Source organism: Solanum pennellii, chromosome 10, assembly GCF_001406875.1.
Source record: "Solanum pennellii chromosome 10, SPENNV200".
Taxonomy (NCBI): Eukaryota; Viridiplantae; Streptophyta; class Magnoliopsida; order Solanales; family Solanaceae; genus Solanum; species Solanum pennellii.
The window spans coordinates 80,220,459-80,238,538 of NC_028646.1; the positions used below are offsets into that span (position 1 = coordinate 80,220,459).

Sequence of the window (18,080 nt, forward strand, 5' to 3'; positions counted from 1 at the left end):
GGGGGGGGGGGGGGGGAGTGGAGACAAAGCTTTGAAATTGAATAGACATCATAAAAATCCATGTTATTTTCCCAAGTGGTAGTAGTTGGGTCATTTCACTGTTTGTCTTTTTCAGCAACACTCACACTAAAAATTTACAAAACCCTCCCTACATTTTACAAAATTTTCCTTATATCCCAAAATTTTGGGTCATAAAAAAAAAAAAAGTTAAGGTGCACTATTGATAACTTCTTTTTCTTCCTAACATTAAATTTTGTCTACCGCAAAGTCAAAAATTTTATTAGAATTATCTAAAATTTAATATATGTAAAATTGTAAAGTAGTGAAAACATCTTTAAATTTGACGTGAATTATTAGTTTCATTCTCTAACTATTGACAGCTTTAAAAATCACATTTCTGGTTGAGTAACTAAACTAAAATACACCCCTAATCTTGCAATGTGAGTGAAATACATCTCTAAATTCTCGTCAAGTTTAAGATTGTTTCAACACTTCTCTCGATTTTTTTATTAAAAGCCTCATACTTTTACAAAAATTTAACACCACTAGTTATGTCATGTGCTAAATTGGGAGTGTAACCTAAATTTTGTTAGTCAAGTAGATGATTATTTGTACACTGCCAAATATTTTTCTTAAAAAAATACAAACTTTGATGTTTCGTATATAATTTTTCGACAAAGAATATTTAACGGGTCATACTATACATGGCCCTACCCACTGCCTTGCCCCTTTGTTCATACTATTAAGCACAAGCAACAGTAGAAAAAAGGGTCCATTCTCCATTTCCATCATAACCAAAGCCAAAAAAGCAAAAGGAGAACACAGTGAAGAAAGAAGAAAGGTAAAGTGAAGAAATTGTTGAAGAAGAAGAAGGAGAAGGGGTTTTGTTTTTGGTTTGAAGAAGATCGAAGAAATGCCGAATCAAAAGCAAGGAAGTGAACAGCTACAAACACTGATGCAATCTGGGCAAATTTCTGGGTCTTTTAGCTTTAATGGAACCTTATCTAAAGAAGATGAAGAGATGTCAAGGTCTGCTCTTTCTACTTTCAAAGCTAAGGAAGAAGAAATTGAGAAAAGGAAAATGGAAGTAAAGGAAAGAGTTCAAGCTCAACTGGGTCGGGTTGAAGAAGAAACCCGACGTTTAGCCATTATTCGTGAGGTTTGTCTTCAATTTCATCCATTTTTTTGTCTCTCTCTCAACTTGATTACTCCTCTTTTTCAGTAGTTGAGTATTTTTTTTCTGTAATCTGTACACAAATGTACTATTTTTTTTTGCTTTTTAGCTCAAAGAGTTTTGATTTTGTACTGTTAATGTAGAAAATCTTTAGAGGAGTTTAGAGATCAGGTACTTTTAAGCTTCGAACATTTTTTTTTTAAAAAAAAAAATTAGGTTAGGGGAAGGGGTTACCGGTGAGGGGATTACAAGGCGGGGAATCGAATCGCGTAGCAATAAGGTGAAAGTTCGCGTAGCCAATTAACTGAGCTACTAAGATTTCTTGAAGCTTTGAACATAGTTTTGGGTTTTGGTTTTGTTGTTATTGTGAAATTAGGGTTAGAGCCTATGAATTGGGGAAATGAAGAAGTTTGATAATTGAACAATTATTGAAGGTTTTATGCTTTGCTAATTTGATTGAAATTAACACCATAGCATAAGAATTAGTTGGTTAAGGAAGAAAATCGTGTTTTTGGTTACTAAATATGATCATGGATATTGATAATTGAAGTGTTTTGTAAGGTTTAAATCGCGAGTTTTCTTAGTTTTCGGTTTAATTATCAGGAACTAGAAGCATTAGCTGATCCAATGAAGAAAGATGTTCAAACGGTTCGTAAGAGGATTGATGCTGTCAACAAAGAGTTAAAACCCCTGGGACAGACCTGCCAGAAGAAGGTAAAAATATACTATGTGCCATTTATCTTCTTGAATATTCTTGTTCACAAATTTTCCGTTTCATGGATAATAATCTTTTGTCCCTTTTCATTAGCTGTTTTTTTTGGAGCTCGTTTTGTTAGTTTGTGAGATTGTTCACAAATTTTCCGTTCATGGATAATGATCTTCTTGGAGCTCGTTTTGTTAGTTTGTGAGATTGTGTATGATATAATAAGTCAAATTAGTAATACATCCTCAGAGTTTAGTTAATCGTAGCGATGTGATTGTGAAGTGTTAACGGAAGTTATGGATCCGGGGATCTTGATTTGTGGAATGCAGGAAAAAGAGTACAAAGAAGCTCTTGAGGCCTTCAATGAAAAACACAAGGAAAAAGTCCAGCTAATATCAAGATTGATGGAGGTAACTCTATAATTTACAAGAACTTCGTATTGATCTTTCATATTCGCAAACATTCTTATATGTTAATTGATATACATGCAGCTGGTAGGCGAAAGCGAGAAAATGCGGTTGAAGAAGTTGGAGGAGCTGAGCAAGAGCATTGAAACAATACAGTGAATAACCAGTAAAATCTCCCCTGACTAATTAGGCTTGTGTGATGTATTTAAGAAAGTTCTTTTTCTCTATTTATATATGCGTGTGGCGTTTGATTGTATTTCCTTTTCTCTTTTCCGTGTTGTTGTCTGATCATTTTAGCTTTTGGAGGGATGATCAGTGTCTAATTTTAGGTCTCTTAAGGGAAAAGACAGACCCTCTAATACAGGTTTGTAACTAAAACAAGTCTCAGAACAGTGGATTCTTTTACTTTCGTCTTCACATCTCAATCTTTTTCTTTGTGTTGTTGATGACTGTGTTGCTCTTAACCAATTTGCATAGATAATAGAGAGTTGGTTTGAATGTCTCTTTCAAGTTAGTTAGCTGATAGACTTCTTCTTTGCCTTGTATTTGTCAACTAATGACAAAGTCAATTTGTTGATTATATTGCTTCTTTAAAGATCATGTCTACAGAAGATCGATGTGCATACACATTACCCTTCCCAGACCCCACTTATGGGATTATAACGAGTATGATGTTGTATCCAACATGATTTACTCAAAAGGGGCTGTGGAAATGTTTGTATTGATCCTAGAAATAGCAATAGCATGGGTTGATCTTGTCGATGCACCCTTGACTTGTGGATTACTACAACTGCATCATTGTCGATGCACCCTTGACTTGATTTGTTGATTGTTTTTGTGGTTGATTGATTCTTGAAGACAAGAATACGGACTAGGAGACATCTGTTTCTGCTTTCATTTTCTACTAATTTGTTTCCTCTTGGGTTACTCTAGGCTTGCTTTTCGCCCCCTTCTTTCATTAAACATCGCTAACGAGCAAGAAAATGGATACATTAGGTTTTCGGTAGCTGCCATGTTTCTGTACAACCAATCTTTTGTCCTATGCACCTAGCTGTTAGTTGATGTTAAGCTAAGCCAGTCCTCAGAATTCCATTGACAAAACCAAACTTGATGGACAAGCATAATAATATATTGTGTTGATTCCCTAAGCATTAAGATAAAAATCATCTTTTTACCAACTTGATGATGGGCAAAACCAACAAATTCGATATAATCTCATGAGTAAGTCTGACGAGGATCGTGTTTATTCGACCTTACCCCCTAATCGCGGAAGATTATGGTAAAAATATGAAACATTTGTATTTATGATGCAATAAATTATACTAGCATTTGCATTTATGTATATCCATTGGCTCTGGCCAATTAAACGGTACACTGCACAGGAATTCTGAACTCTGAGCAATAATGGCAGGGCTTGTCATGCAAATATGCCAATCAAACACCATATTCCCAAATGTTTGCTTTAAAAGCTCAAACGGTAATATTGAATGACATCTATTTCCTAGTAGTCCTAGTACTATGTACCTTAATTTTTTATGGTTTCTTAAATTTGTTGGTTACCTTAATTTTCACCTTGCTGGAACCGGCTCATTCCACACTTGATAGAGGTACATGTGCCCCTGCTAACTTCGGAAAAAAAAATCATGTATATATACATATATATTTACTTTGAGAAAATGACCGATTAGAATATAGATTACAGTGCACCCATGAGAAGTACAAGAGTGGTATTGTGCTGTCGGTAAATTCAATTAAAGCCTTTTTTTATTGTTTTTATTTTGGTGAACTCAAAGTTTTCAAATCTTGGGTTCACCTCTGCCCCCTAGTAATTTACTTCGCGCATAAGAGCTTATTGCCTTTCACATGTCATGTTCCGTTGCCATCTCTCCTTTTATCTATACTTAACTTGCTTTATTTCTACCAGAAACAACTTCTCTACCTTTTTGATGCAAGGTAGGAATACAATCTGCGTATACACTACCCTCTTCAAACTCGACTGCTGGGTGGGTGATAACACTATTAAATGGAACTATACTTTTAGTGAGCTATTAAATAAGAAAGCTTGTAATTTCTATCAACTAGCCAAATATAACCAAAAAAAAAAGTCCCCCTACTAATGGGGCTATAGCTACAAGATGTAACTATTTCAAACTGGTCCCTAAATTGACAACTAACAAGAAATTGAGTCCATTCATTTCTTCTTATTCATCATTAAAATCTCCGAAAATTAACTCACAGTCTCACTTTCTATATCTCGCCTTATAAAATTTGTAGTTAGGAGCCATTGTTGTGTGGTTACTATTTGAGCAATCGTTTTTCGATGATTTAAAAGGTGACAAACTCTATACATACAATAGCATATTTAAAACAAATCTTATAGTTAATACAAAATTTACGTTCAATTTCAACAAATTAAATCAATAGTGGACCCAAAAAAAAAAAATGTTAGAGAAGCCAACTGTTTTAACCAGTATAGCACGTTAGTGAGAGTTGTAAAGGGACCAAAATAATAATAATTAAAATTTCCCCACAAAGCAAGAGTGTGACATGTGAATAAAAATATATTTAAGATAGTGCCATTACCTTATTCTCTAGTCATTGACAGGAAATATATGTTAAAATTAGTTTAATACTAAAAATAATTATTCGTATTTGATATTTATAATGAAATAAAATAATTTAATCTAATAGTATGTAAAATTCTACCATAAAAAAAACAAGACAAGGGCTACATCAGCTTATTTTTTGTTTGAGTGCAACGGATTTCTAGCCGTGAAAATAAGTATATTTTATCCGAATATTATATAAGTGTTTAAATATATCTAAAATAAGTCAATACAAACATAACTTCTGGGGTCATTTGCACTTTATTCCCTATTTGATGATAGTCTTTAAACTTTTATTTTTAGGGCAAATAACTTTTTCGTGAGACATAATTTTACGTTCTTGCATCATAATAATTCGTAAGTTGTCCTTGAAGATTTTATGTGGCGCAAAACATTATATATTTTATTCGAAGGACCAAAAATTAAAGACCAATTCATTTGTAGAACAAATCGTGTTATTGAATGGTCAATTGTCATATACTCATGGGCTTGTTTCTATTGGGTTTATCCATCAAATTAAATCATATATGGATTGAAAATGTGAAGAAAGTTGACTGGTTGAACTGGGCTTTCAAAATATATGTACAAGATGGGCCTATTCAGATAGCTGGCCCACTTTGGGAATAACTTGGGCCAATCTGGTAGGAAATAGGCCCAAAATAACACGTTTTGTCCTTTATATGAGTTCGTCTTAATTTTTTTGTCCATTCACAATCAAACTTATACTAGTGGAATATAAATTATTTAGAAACTAAAGTATTTCACATACATAATTTGTGGGGTATTATAATATGAAAATATAAAGTTATGTCCCGTGAAAAAATTATTTGTTATGATAGACATAAATTAAAGATACAATCTTATCCTCTCGTATACATCTCTAATTCTCTATCCCTTTTTGGATACATTCCTATCTCCATAAATATATCCTTATCCCTCTCGGATATATCATATCCTCCTCATATATATCCTTATCCCCTCTCGTACACATCCTTCCAGTTAAGTAATGTATCATTCGTAATATATTAGACAACCAAGAAATATATCTGAGAATAATAAAAAATTAAAATTTTTATAATCGAGAAAACTTATGAAATAGGATATCCCAAAATGTGTGAGGCTTTTGTAAGTTATACTTATTTTGACTCAATCCAACTCATAGCTTGCCCCACTTTCACAGAATAAGAAAAAAGGTAGTTGTTTGTCTAAACATGATTAGTTGATAGTATATATTCACTAATAATGCTTTAATTAGGATCAAAAGATGGAATCTATTTCTTCACAAAGAAAATTTGAACAATATGGGGCAACAATTTAAGGATTCCACTATCTTTTTTTAACTTTAGTGTTTGGTGATTTTGTTGTTAAACTTAATAATATTGTACTTTAATGGACAAATATAATATCATGAATATGATATAATATAAGCTCCTCATTCACTTTATCTTTTTGGCTGCTTCCATTAACAATTATAAAAGCAATGCCCCCACCATCATCATTATCAAAATATTAATTCATACTTCACTATTAGCATAGCAAATAAACTTTAATTACCTTTTATTTTAATAGAAAAAAACATAATATTTGATATGATTTGGTCAAGCGAATCTATATACTGAAAATTAAATTAGTAATGTGATCGTATCATAGTTGTGTATAAAATAGTATGTCAAAATCGAATATATATCCTGTTAAAAAATCATGACATGAATAAGCACTTTGTTGAATAGCAATGACATAGACGAATCTTTCTCGAGTTAGTTAACGTATTTAAGCATTTTTTATTTAAAAATGACAAGGATTAGTCACGATAATCTTAATTAATCACCATTATTATACATCTTTAGAATGTTTTGTGGTAGGTGAGTTAATTCCCACATAATCATTGTATAATTTTGTCTAATTCCATTTTGTTGAAAAGAGAATGTTTTGGAGCTTTTATAACGGTAATCAAGGTGAATCCTAATTAATTTATATTCACTAAGGTAAATTAAAGTGAAACATCAAACATGGTAGTAGACGTTTTGTCTATAATAGGTTTCAAGCTAACAACGACAGACCAATCACATATCCTACTATCTCCTCCGGAGGCTGTAAAGGATTACCTCAAAGTAGACCACGAAGGAGTACTATCTAGCAAGAAAATATTATGGCCTACGTGTAATAAATTAGTCCGTTTTGATAATCCATTTGTAATCACTAGTACTAACCGTAATAATGTAATGACGAATGTTTTATATATATATATATATATATATATATATATATATATATATCCTTTCCTACCAAAAACAAAAAATAAAGTGAAAAGTGAAAAATATATTTAGTACATTTTTTACTTTGTACAAAGAAATAATATTCTTTGCTTAAAATCATATCAAAGAATTGATTCTTTTATACCTAGAAAAAAAAAAGCTTTCTTGAACTTCAAGTTCTTAAAAAGTTGCACCCATGGCATGATGGAGGTGCAGCAACCAATATTCTTTATATTGAAAGTGTATAAATTAAGAAAAGTATAGTCACTAAATTAATATTAATTATTTCAGAAAGTCATTTTTTGCTATAAAGATTAAAGTAATAATTAACGCGAATAGAAATATCTAAATTTCACGTGAAATTCATAGTTTTATCTAAAGGACCATTTGAGGATTCATTTCATAGTAGCATTTCATATTTGTCTTTACTTAAGTAGCAAAATAATTAAGTAATTTATAAACACAACAAAATTAAGTTTCCAAAGGATTTATTGGTGTTATACTCTTTATGAATGTTTCTAACGGATTTTTCATTAGAAATCCAATGAAACGTTCATTAGAAATTCACGTTTTTTTTTTTCAATTAGGAGTGAGCTAAATGAATTAGCTCCTCTCCTAATTCGTCAACTAACAATCCAAATATAGAAAAAGCAAATTCTATCGCGATTTCTTCTCTTTGATCTTTAAACTCATTCCAATCATCAAACTCATTTTTCAAATTCGATTTTACCATCATATCGATGTTATTTGATCTTAATTCTTGCGATGATAAATCTATCTTCTTGCATTCTCTTCCAAAAACGGCTTCTCCATAGTTCAAGCTTTTAACTTCAATCTTTTCCTCAAAAATCAAGTTAGAAACTTGATATTCCTCTTCCTCTACGCGATCTTCTTCTTCTTCTTCTTCTTCTTCCTCGAGCAATATTTTTTCGAGTTCAATTGGATCTAGTTCAGCCAATTTCTCGAATCTACGAAGCTTAGACAAAAGTTGTTGTTGTGCTCCTATAAAAAAGAACACAAGATCACATTAATATTGAACATCTTCTAATCTCTATGCTTTTATTAGCAAGCATAAATATAAAATTAAAATAGTTGTATAATATAAGTATAACCATGTATAATTATCGTATACTGGCTAGAAAAAATAAACGTTAGAATATGGCCTACTAGGTGAAATGAGTCATGTATTTGTGTAAAGGACAAAGTGAGGTCATATGTCATATTCATGCATGTACAAGTACAACAGCCACACGTACAACATTGTGATTATTAAGACATTTGATCCCATACACAACAAATTAAATAATTCACATATCAATATCAGCATAATCAAAAAGATACTCAAATGAAATGACTTCACATTTTATTGAAAATGACTTCACAACCAATTTTTTTTTTTTTAAAAAAAACTTTATTATTACTATGATAACATATGGAGTGTAATATTACAAATAGGATCTGAATAAGGTGGCGTGTACGATTTATGCAGCCTTAATCCTATCTTGTGATGATAAAGATAGATTATCAGTTCAAGTAAAACATATTGTACTATTCAATTAAATTCAAAGATAACACAATTTTTATTAAAAAGGGGAATTTATGAAATTTGAGATTAATTTAGCGTACGTACTTTGTACAAGTGCATAATTGCAATCGAGATTCTCATCCTCATCCTCATCCTCGTCCTCGTTTTCACGTCCATCCTCCTCCTCAAATGGAGGATCCAATACAGAAACTGGACTGCATTGCTCTTTATCTTCTTCTTCTAGTTGGTCAATACTTGCCAACCCTAAAATTGTTTCATAATTTTCATTGTCCTAATACACAAAACTCAAATTAATATAATCTTCCAATTTAGTTAGTAAAAAACTACTAACGTAATATAGTTCTAGCTGAATTAAACTCGATACTGAATGAGATATTCATTCAATTTTAACTGTCGTTTTAACTCTTTTCACGTTTCGTTAAAAAAAAACAAAATAGAGCTGACTTCTGTTCAAGACAAGTTTAAATTCATGGACAAGCATACGACCAGAATTTAATGATAAAATTGTCTTTTTATGGGTCAGAAAATTTAAAATGACAATAAAATTTATTGTCATTTTCCTTGTAAGTACTATTTTCCAGACAAGGCCTAATAGAAAAAAAATATTTTATATTGGCAGAGGCGTGATCTCAAGTACGCTTACCAAAACATGCATAAAATTTCATCCTAATAAAATTTCGATTAATTTAAATTTATATTATAATAAAATACTTTTTATCGAATATAACATTTATACACTTTTATATTTAAAACTCGAATTTAATGTCTAATTAAAGATGAATAATAGCACAATCTATTGTTATCCTACTTCTTCATAGGAAAAGCAAAATAATTATTCTGTAATAACTCTTCCTGTTCAGAATTATTTATCATTTTGCGCTTATCGAAAGTTAATTTGATAAATTTTCAAAGGTAAATTAGATCATATTAATTTGATATTCTAAACAAAAAAATTAGATATCCTAAAACTATATGAAAAGTACTATAAATTACAATTTTTTCATATTAATATGATAAAAAAAATATATCTTAAAATGTTAGTCAAAATTTTCATAGTTTGACTCTAAAAATATAAACCCTGACAAACAATACTGGACGGAAAGAGTATTATATGAGTGATTTAAACTAATTGATGTACACTTATCCAAACGGAAAACCTTATTAATATAATGATTTCGATAATTAAAAAAAGTATGTTCGATATATTGATAATCAAATCAGCATATATTGTTAAGTAATACAATTATATATTTGAGACTTTTTATATATTATTTTCTTCGTTTCAATTTATATTATTCGACGAGCTTTTTTTCTAGTATGTTCAAAAAAATCACAATTTTATAATTTGGTTGGTTCAAAAAATAAGTCACAATTATAATTAAGAAAACCTTAAATTTTTTTTCTCTTTAATAAAATTATTGTTATTATCATTTTTACATAGGTTAAATTGAAAAATTCAGCAAATCAACTAATTGAGTTAGTAAAATCCGTCACACAAATATGTAGTACTATATTTATTTTAACTCATAATTTAAAAAAAAAAAGCAAATTTTATGTATAATTAAATATTATCACATGATTTATTTTTTTACAAAAAAGAGTTTGAGACTTGGTATAAAAAGTTTAGGTTTTTAATATTATTAATTAAAGTAAATTAAATTATGTAAAAAAGATTTTTCTTAATAATATTTAGAGTCATAATGACTCACGGATTGTAACTGACAAAAGTAAAAAAGACAAACCTCTTTCGTGTGATACACCGGAGAAGCCGCCGGAGATGTGAATCCCGGCAATAGTTCGCCGGAGCTCGACGGACATCTTTGAAGAGAAAATCTAAAAGGACTTAACGGAGACGAACCAAAATCCATTAGCTTCTCTTCATTGATTTCAGTGTTAACTCTGCTATTATTACACGAACATGTAAAACTTTTTTCACCATTTTTATCGCTATTTCGATTCTTCAATTTCTTCAAAATAGACCCAAAACCCCCAAATTTCACCTTTTTGATTTGGGTTTTCGATTTTGATGAACTCTGTTGTTTTTGAATCCTAATTGCAGCTTCAAGAAGCAGAGCAGCTGTTGTTGCAGGTACATTAAGAACAAATTTCTCAATTTCCGGGCTCTTCGCCGGCGCCGGCGAAGATAAACACAAAGGGGACTTTCTTAACTCCGGTGATTCTCCAAAAGAGAAAAAACAAGTATTTTTGCATAATTTAGATGCTGGTGTTTGATCATGAAAACGTTTATTAGCAATGTAAAATGGTTCTTGATCTTCTTCTAAAAGCTCATGCAAATGCTTCAATGCCATTATTCAACCACAAAAAAATATGAAATTTTTAGTTAAAAGTTCAAGATTTATAAAAGGGTTGTGAGTTTTTGAAGTATAAAACAATTCAACATAAAAAAAATATAAGTAAGAGGGTGATTTATAAGATCGAGGCTAATAATTTAATTTAGTATAATGTTGGTAAATGGTGAAACAAACTAATTTTACCTATAAAAATGACAAGAAAAGAGTAGTCTGAATGTAATTTTTGGTAATTTTTTTTGAGATTAAGCATAAGTACCTCCTCAATTTATATTTGAAATTTGAGAGATACACTTATACTATATTAAGGTTTTATTACTCTTGAATTTATTTTATTAATAATTTTTTACTTTTCGACCTATATAACACTATTTTGTGAGCCCAACGATCGAGGATTACTTGTCTATTTTCCAATTTTTTTTATTCAATAATTGAAATGGCTGTAACTGTAGTTGTAAGACTCTGTATTTTTGTGTAGCAGAAACAGATGGCAAGTTTGTGATAACTAGTTGCATAGGACACTATTAATTAGCACAAAAAAATGGCTCTTTCTGTCTCTATAATATGTGTGCGTGTGGGTGGGAATTTCAAGGAAATACAGGGAGTAGGAAACACAGTAGATACAAGTGATTTTTTATAATCGTGTTGTTTGAGCCAATTTTTTTCATATTTTAACTTATTATACGAAATATCTATCAATAATATGTAGTATTAGGTAAAAATTAAGACAAATGAGAAGAATCATCTAGTCATTTAGTTCATCGTGAAGAGTCAGAAACACCCTTAAAATGCTCGTCTTTTTGTGAGTGTTACAGTTTTAATATAGGTTATTACTATAAAGGAAAAGGCTCAAATATGCCATTGAGCTTTCAGAAAATACTCATTTATGCTATCAGTTAAAATCTTGGCTCATTTATGTTCATATTACTGTTAAAGAAAACGTTCATTCACGCCATTATTTTTTAACAGTGGTTTTGCAAAATCATTTTTGACACGTGACCAATTATAATTCGGTCACGTCATTAATTTTTTGATAAAAATTGAATTAATTTTCTTTATCAAAAGAATTAATGACGTGGCCGAATTACAATTGAACCACGTGTAAAAAATGATTTTGCAAAATCACTGTTAAAAATAATGGCATGAATGAGCCTTTTCTTGAACAGTAATGACATAGATAAGCCAAACTTTTAACTGATGACGTAAATATGAGTCTTTTCTGAAAGTTTGACATATTTAAGCTTTTTTTCTATTATAAATATATTTTGATATTAAATTAATTAAATATTTAATTTTGAGTCGATAACAAAATTTATGTAAACCAACTTAATGATAGCTCAAATATGAAATTCGCGATAAGATGATAATTTAGATATATATATATATATATATATATATATATATATAGAAGGGAGCAATGATAGTTTAGGGCCTAGTACTTTTTCGGTGAATTTATTGCAGTTTTTCTGCAATTCGAAGACAAAAGGAAGGCAGCTAAGTCACGGAATACTCGAAGAGCGCTCAACTTTTATGAATCACTTACACCTATCACCATAACTTTTTATTTTAAAAAAAAGTTTGATATATTTTTTAATTTAAATATTTAGAGTTGATATATTTTGTTATAAAAATAATTTATATATATTTGTATGATTATAATTAATATGGTGTATTTAATTTCAGAAGATGAAGGGCATTTGTGAAGTCATATTGTAATAGGTATATGTGGTCATTTGTATAATATTAAAGGTATATATGTGTCACTTTTACTGTTCTTTTTGGTTAAAAGTAAAAAAAAGAATTGCAATTAGTGAGATTCAAAGTGTTTGTGTGTCTTCACTCTTTTCATGTACCTAAAACCACTGGGTTACATCATATTATTGTGTTAATGATGTCCAAAATATGTTAGTTAACCACTTTGTTTATTATTTACTTGTATATACGATATAATTTTTTCGACGAATCCATTATCTAATTGGACACCCTGACATAAGAATAGCCAAAAATATTATATACTGAGATATGATTCCGTATCTAAAAGTAGTTGAACACAAAATCTATTAAAAATGAAAAATTACTTATCGTTCTATCATAAATTTATCGATACATTTCACCATTGCTACTTGCTATTGCTAGCATCAGCTCAATCACTTTTACTTTTTGCATACATGTATTATATATGTAACAACTTTTTACATATTTTCTAACAAACTTACGTGAATTTGTTACTTTAAGCTGCGTCATTATCATTTCAAATAAAATATTACCTTAATGCAATTTAAATTCAGTTATAAGTTTGTCGATTCTTCTCTTTTAACTCCCTCTTTGTCATGGTAGAGCATCATAATGTCAATTGTCACCTTTAACGTATCGTATATATTTTTAAAATTATAAATTTGCATAGTGATGAATTAAATTTTTATATATAGCAAATTCAAAAGTAAATTACTAATATATGATGTTAGATTATGAAAAAAGTAATTCAATTTTTTGGAGGAAAGATGAGAAAATAAATTTATTGAAGTGTAATTTTCATCGTTTGATTAAAATATTTCCATAACATCATCAAAATCCCTTAAAACAAGGAGGGTAATCTTCATCACCTTAGCCACCACATAAAAATAATTACTCTTTGTGTCCCAATAAAAGCTTCTCAAGCTACTCGTGAGTGGTCCTAGATGAAGTCATAGTAATGATTACATGGTTTCTTTGTTATTGTATTTATTTTTTCAAGATAAGAATAAGATTTGCGTATATATTATCTTTTTAATTCTACTTATGAAATTATACTGAATATGCTATTGATATAGTGGCTCAGTTGCTTTGGATGGTGGTTATCCATACGAATGACTCTAGATTGGACCTTCCTCAATGCCTTCTGAGTCGAGCCTGTCGCATAGGATTTGCCTAGTACTGTTTACATCCCCTATGTGGTTTGCCGGCTATTACACAGTGGGTGGTTTACTCAATGCACACAAAGTGCTCACCCGAAAGGTAGAGGCTGTGGCAGAGATTGTAGCGACTGCGGGTTATCCTGGAGTTCCAAAAAAATAAAAATTATGCCACACAATCCCGTGTGGGTACTCACCCCAAAATCCCATTAAATGGGGGGTCTACGGAAGACAAACCTTATTACTACCTTGTGGAGACAGAGAAGTTGTTTCCTAAAGACTTTGAACTCTAGTGCATCAAACCCAAGTAAAAAAAAAGAAGAAAACAATGAAAGAAAGCATACCAGTTAATATGAAAAGTAGCGTAGAGCCTACAAGACAGAAACAATACCACGTGACAATCGAAACGCAATACGCAACATATGCTTGAAAGATGGCAAAAGCAGGGCATGAAAGCTTTCTACCCCTAAAGACTATGACTACTATTATTTGAATAAAGCTAAAGCATAATCTTGTGTTGGTTCAAAACATTGACAAAAACCACTTTCTTCAGGACCAAAACTTCATAATGCATACAAACCATTTCAATGCATTAGTTGTTGGAAAGCTTCATTGAGAGTCTCCACAACACACACATAACCAAGACTCTCAGCTCGACCCCGGAATTCATCAACCTCATTCTGTGGAACTTGGAGTCCGATTAGCACATTCCCGCCTGTTTCTCCCTGTCAAATATAAGACGAAAACAAATTACTCGAATAAATACTGGCAGAGCAGAAAGACTACAAGATAGTACCAAAAAACGAACAATGTGACAATGAGATTTCTTGTAAAAGTTACCTGTGCATGGTAATGTAACAAACTTATATTCCAACGTGGGCTGAAAGCGTCTAAAAACTTCATCAAAACACCAGGCTTGTCTGGGAAAATGAATCGACAGAGATGCTCATTGTGAACATCTGATCTCCCACCTATCTGCAACAAATTATAGCAGAGATAGAGAGTATACGAGCCATCAATATCCAATGATTACCACAATCATCCGTTAAAAACAAATTAGAACGAAAGGAAGCACATCAATCCTTAATTTATTAGTATAGTCAATAACGATAGTAGCATAGCAGTAAACCGTTCCAAACAACTAATTAGTCACAAGACAAACACACATATTTACTGTTTTTGTCGAAATCACCATGATAGTAAGAAGAGATATGAAAATAGTACCAGATGTCTTAGATGATCTTTAACCAATTCATTATCTGTATAATTAATCGTATGCAGTTGTTCTAATTCCATCCTGTCCACCATTTCTTCAAGTTCTACTTTCGTGTGAAGACCAATTCTGTCATATGAAAAGAATGACATAATAATGAATATATCTACGAATTCATAGATGTCCCTTCAACGATATGATCAGTTAACGGTACCTGTAAAATACTCGAGCACTTTCTTTCTCAGAATCATATCTATACTTCAATTCAGTAATATTAGTTTGTCCCACCATCTCATAGAACTTTTTGAAGCTGCCTCGTTCTTCAGGCATATAAGTAGCGAGAACAGCTTCCCTCTGTCTACCAACATCCGCGAGTTCAGTTACCAATCTAAGTCTGTCAAAGTTCATGTTGGCTCCACTAGTTATTGCTACGATGTTTTCTCCCTTCACGCCATAGTACTTACAGTATGCTTCAGCTCCAGCCAGGGCAAGTGCACCAGCCGGCTCCAGTATGCTTCTTTTCTCTTCGAACATGTCCTGTTCAAAACACGACTCAACAGTCGCATCAGAAGATACAAAATTCACATACTAAAAAGTAACATAACATAGCAATATGTTAGTGCTGACTAACCTTTATCGATGCGCTTATAGAATCATGATTAACTAGGACGATCCCATCTATTAGTTCCCTGCAGAGACGAAAACTTTCTTCACCAACCATTCTAATAGCTACCGCATCTGCAAAAGATCCAACTTTTTCCAGCATTACTCTTTGACCGTGGTGTAATGCCAACGCCATTGAATTGGAATCGACTGGCTCAACACCAATAATCTTCGTATCAGGGGAGACTTTTTTCATATAAGCAGCAATGCCAGCTATAAGACCTCCTCCACCAATAGGCACAAATATCGCGTGTATCTTATCTTTGAATTGGCGGTTAATCTCCATGCCAACCGTACCTTGCCCTATTATGATATCAGGGTGATCAAAGGGAGAAACGAATGCACGTCCTTCTTCTTTGCCCTGAGCTACAGCATATGCTTGTGCTTCTTCGTATGTATCCCCCACACGAACAACAGTAGCGCCCAATCTCTCAACTGATTTCCACTACAAAAAAAAGGATAAAACTTATTATTAAAAGAACAGGATGAAATCAAATAGGAAGCTAGAAGTAATTCAACAATACTAACTTTAATTTCTGGCGTAGTAACGGGCATCACAATCACAGCATTGCAGCCGAGTTTCTTGGCAGCTAAAGCAACACCTTGTGCATGATTTCCCGCTGATGAGCATATAACGCCCTTTTCTAACTGCTCCTTCGAGAGTTTTGCCATCATATGATAAGATCCTCTGACCTTAAATGAGAAGACCTGCCAATATGAGTAAACGATAACGATTGTGAGTCAAAAGGCTCAAAATTGGATAAGTCCACAACATATACAAACTCAAAAACTTGCTATGCTTGGTTGAGCTGAACATGAAACTAGGCAGCTATCGTAATCATAAACTCGAGTAAATGATCAGGGAATAAATTCATGTTCTGAATATAGAATCAATCAGAGTTATCACAACACACCATAGTTAATACCATCTCACATAAATATAAATTGTAAACAATAGTATATCTATGCCAAAAGATTACTGATGTGAATTCAGATCCATGGAAGTTACTTGACCAAAAACACGTGAATTCAGGATTTAAAGTTTACAGGCGCAACATCACATTGTTATTTACAAGCTAGGGTAAATATTTGATCAATTTTGGGGCTTCAATCCAGGTCATTCATCTTTTTTCATTCATATAGACAAATCAATCAAACGAATTTTTTTTTTTATGAGTAACAATCTTTCAACAATATGAGTAATATCATGAATATACAACATTCATATATATATATATTATTTGTTTTATGATCATGATATCTATGCCAACTCCACTCCAAAACAATACCCACACTATCCATAAAAACATCATGAAAACTGCAAATTAACACCAAAAATCAATAAATAAAAATTATACCGGATGTAGATCTTCACGTTTGAGCCATACATTTACCCCTAACCTCTCTGATAACTTATGTGCACGCTGCAATGGCGTCTCTTCAGCTAATTCATATACTTTAGATGTCAATATTTCTCTAACATAATTATAGCCGATTTCACCACGTGGATAATTCGGTAACAAATAACCTTCCTCGCATTGTAACGAACTTGGATGTACTACTGGTATCAATGTATCATCACTCTTCGAAATTTGCACCGGCTCTGCTGCCGTAACAACCGCCGCTGGTTTAGTAATGGTAGCACTAATAAACCTAGTTCGTTTTGTTTTTAATTTTGCACTAGGTTTAATGGCGTCGCAACGAACGACTGTAAATGCTGTGCTGGCGGTGAATGTTGCTCCTGTGAATCGGAGAACGTCCATGATTGTTGAGGTAGAAGGTCAAGAGAAGAAAAAAAATTCTATATATAAAAGAGTAAAGGATTTAATACTATAATATGGGCTTAATTATCTCAAAACACAGTATTAAATATCTTTCTATATTCCTTTTTTTTCTCTAACTGTAATTCATTAACAAGTTTTTAATTGCTTTTACCATAATTTTTTTTATATATTTTTTAATATATTAATAAACAACTCTGTTGTATTATTTGGTACCTCAACAATTCTATTTTATCTCAAACTAATTACATCATTCAACATATGCATATGAAGGACTAATTATTTTTTTTTCTAGGTTACTATCATCCCAATAATATTCTTCGATAGATATTTAAGATTATGTCTAATCATATCATGAAAATAGAACTTAATTTTTAGGAACTTTTATCGTTGGAATAATTTTTATCTGAGAGTTTTAAAAATCATGTGTACAGGATGAATCGAATTGTGAACATGAGAAGAAATAGGATTTTAAAGTTTTTTTTTTTTGCATTTCAAATATTGAACTACATAATATAACGTAGTCATGTAA

General features: G+C 31.4%; 3 protein-coding genes across 3 annotated transcripts; 1 reads left to right on the top strand and 2 right to left on the bottom strand.

The window, feature by feature from the left end:
• Window positions 1–745: 745 nt before the first annotated feature.
• LOC107031910 lies at window positions 746–2,709 on the top strand. The gene is made up of 4 exons (XM_015233415.2): window positions 746–1,159; window positions 1,778–1,888; window positions 2,207–2,287; window positions 2,369–2,709. Exons 1-4 carry the CDS (start codon window positions 914–916, stop codon window positions 2,441–2,443), a joined length of 513 nt encoding a protein of 170 aa, XP_015088901.1. The 5' UTR covers window positions 746–913; the 3' UTR covers window positions 2,444–2,709.
• Window positions 2,710–7,616: 4,907 nt separating this feature from the next.
• LOC107032551 lies at window positions 7,617–11,212 on the bottom strand. The gene is made up of 3 exons (XM_015234157.2): window positions 10,434–11,212; window positions 8,776–8,962; window positions 7,617–8,147 (listed from the first exon to the last, which is right to left on the bottom strand). The coding sequence occupies exons 1-3, from the start codon at window positions 10,998–11,000 to the stop codon at window positions 7,729–7,731; spliced, it is 1,173 nt and encodes a 390-aa protein (XP_015089643.1). The 5' UTR covers window positions 11,001–11,212; the 3' UTR covers window positions 7,617–7,728.
• A 3,053-nt stretch (window positions 11,213–14,265) lies between these two features.
• On the bottom strand, window positions 14,266–17,530 carry LOC107001633 (threonine dehydratase 1 biosynthetic, chloroplastic-like). The gene is made up of 7 exons (XM_015199605.2): window positions 17,126–17,530; window positions 16,296–16,475; window positions 15,736–16,212; window positions 15,319–15,641; window positions 15,116–15,233; window positions 14,732–14,866; window positions 14,266–14,616 (listed from the first exon to the last, which is right to left on the bottom strand). The coding sequence occupies exons 1-7, from the start codon at window positions 17,528–17,530 to the stop codon at window positions 14,476–14,478; spliced, it is 1,779 nt and encodes a 592-aa protein (XP_015055091.1). The 3' UTR covers window positions 14,266–14,475.
• Between the last annotated feature and the right edge of the window lie 550 nt (window positions 17,531–18,080).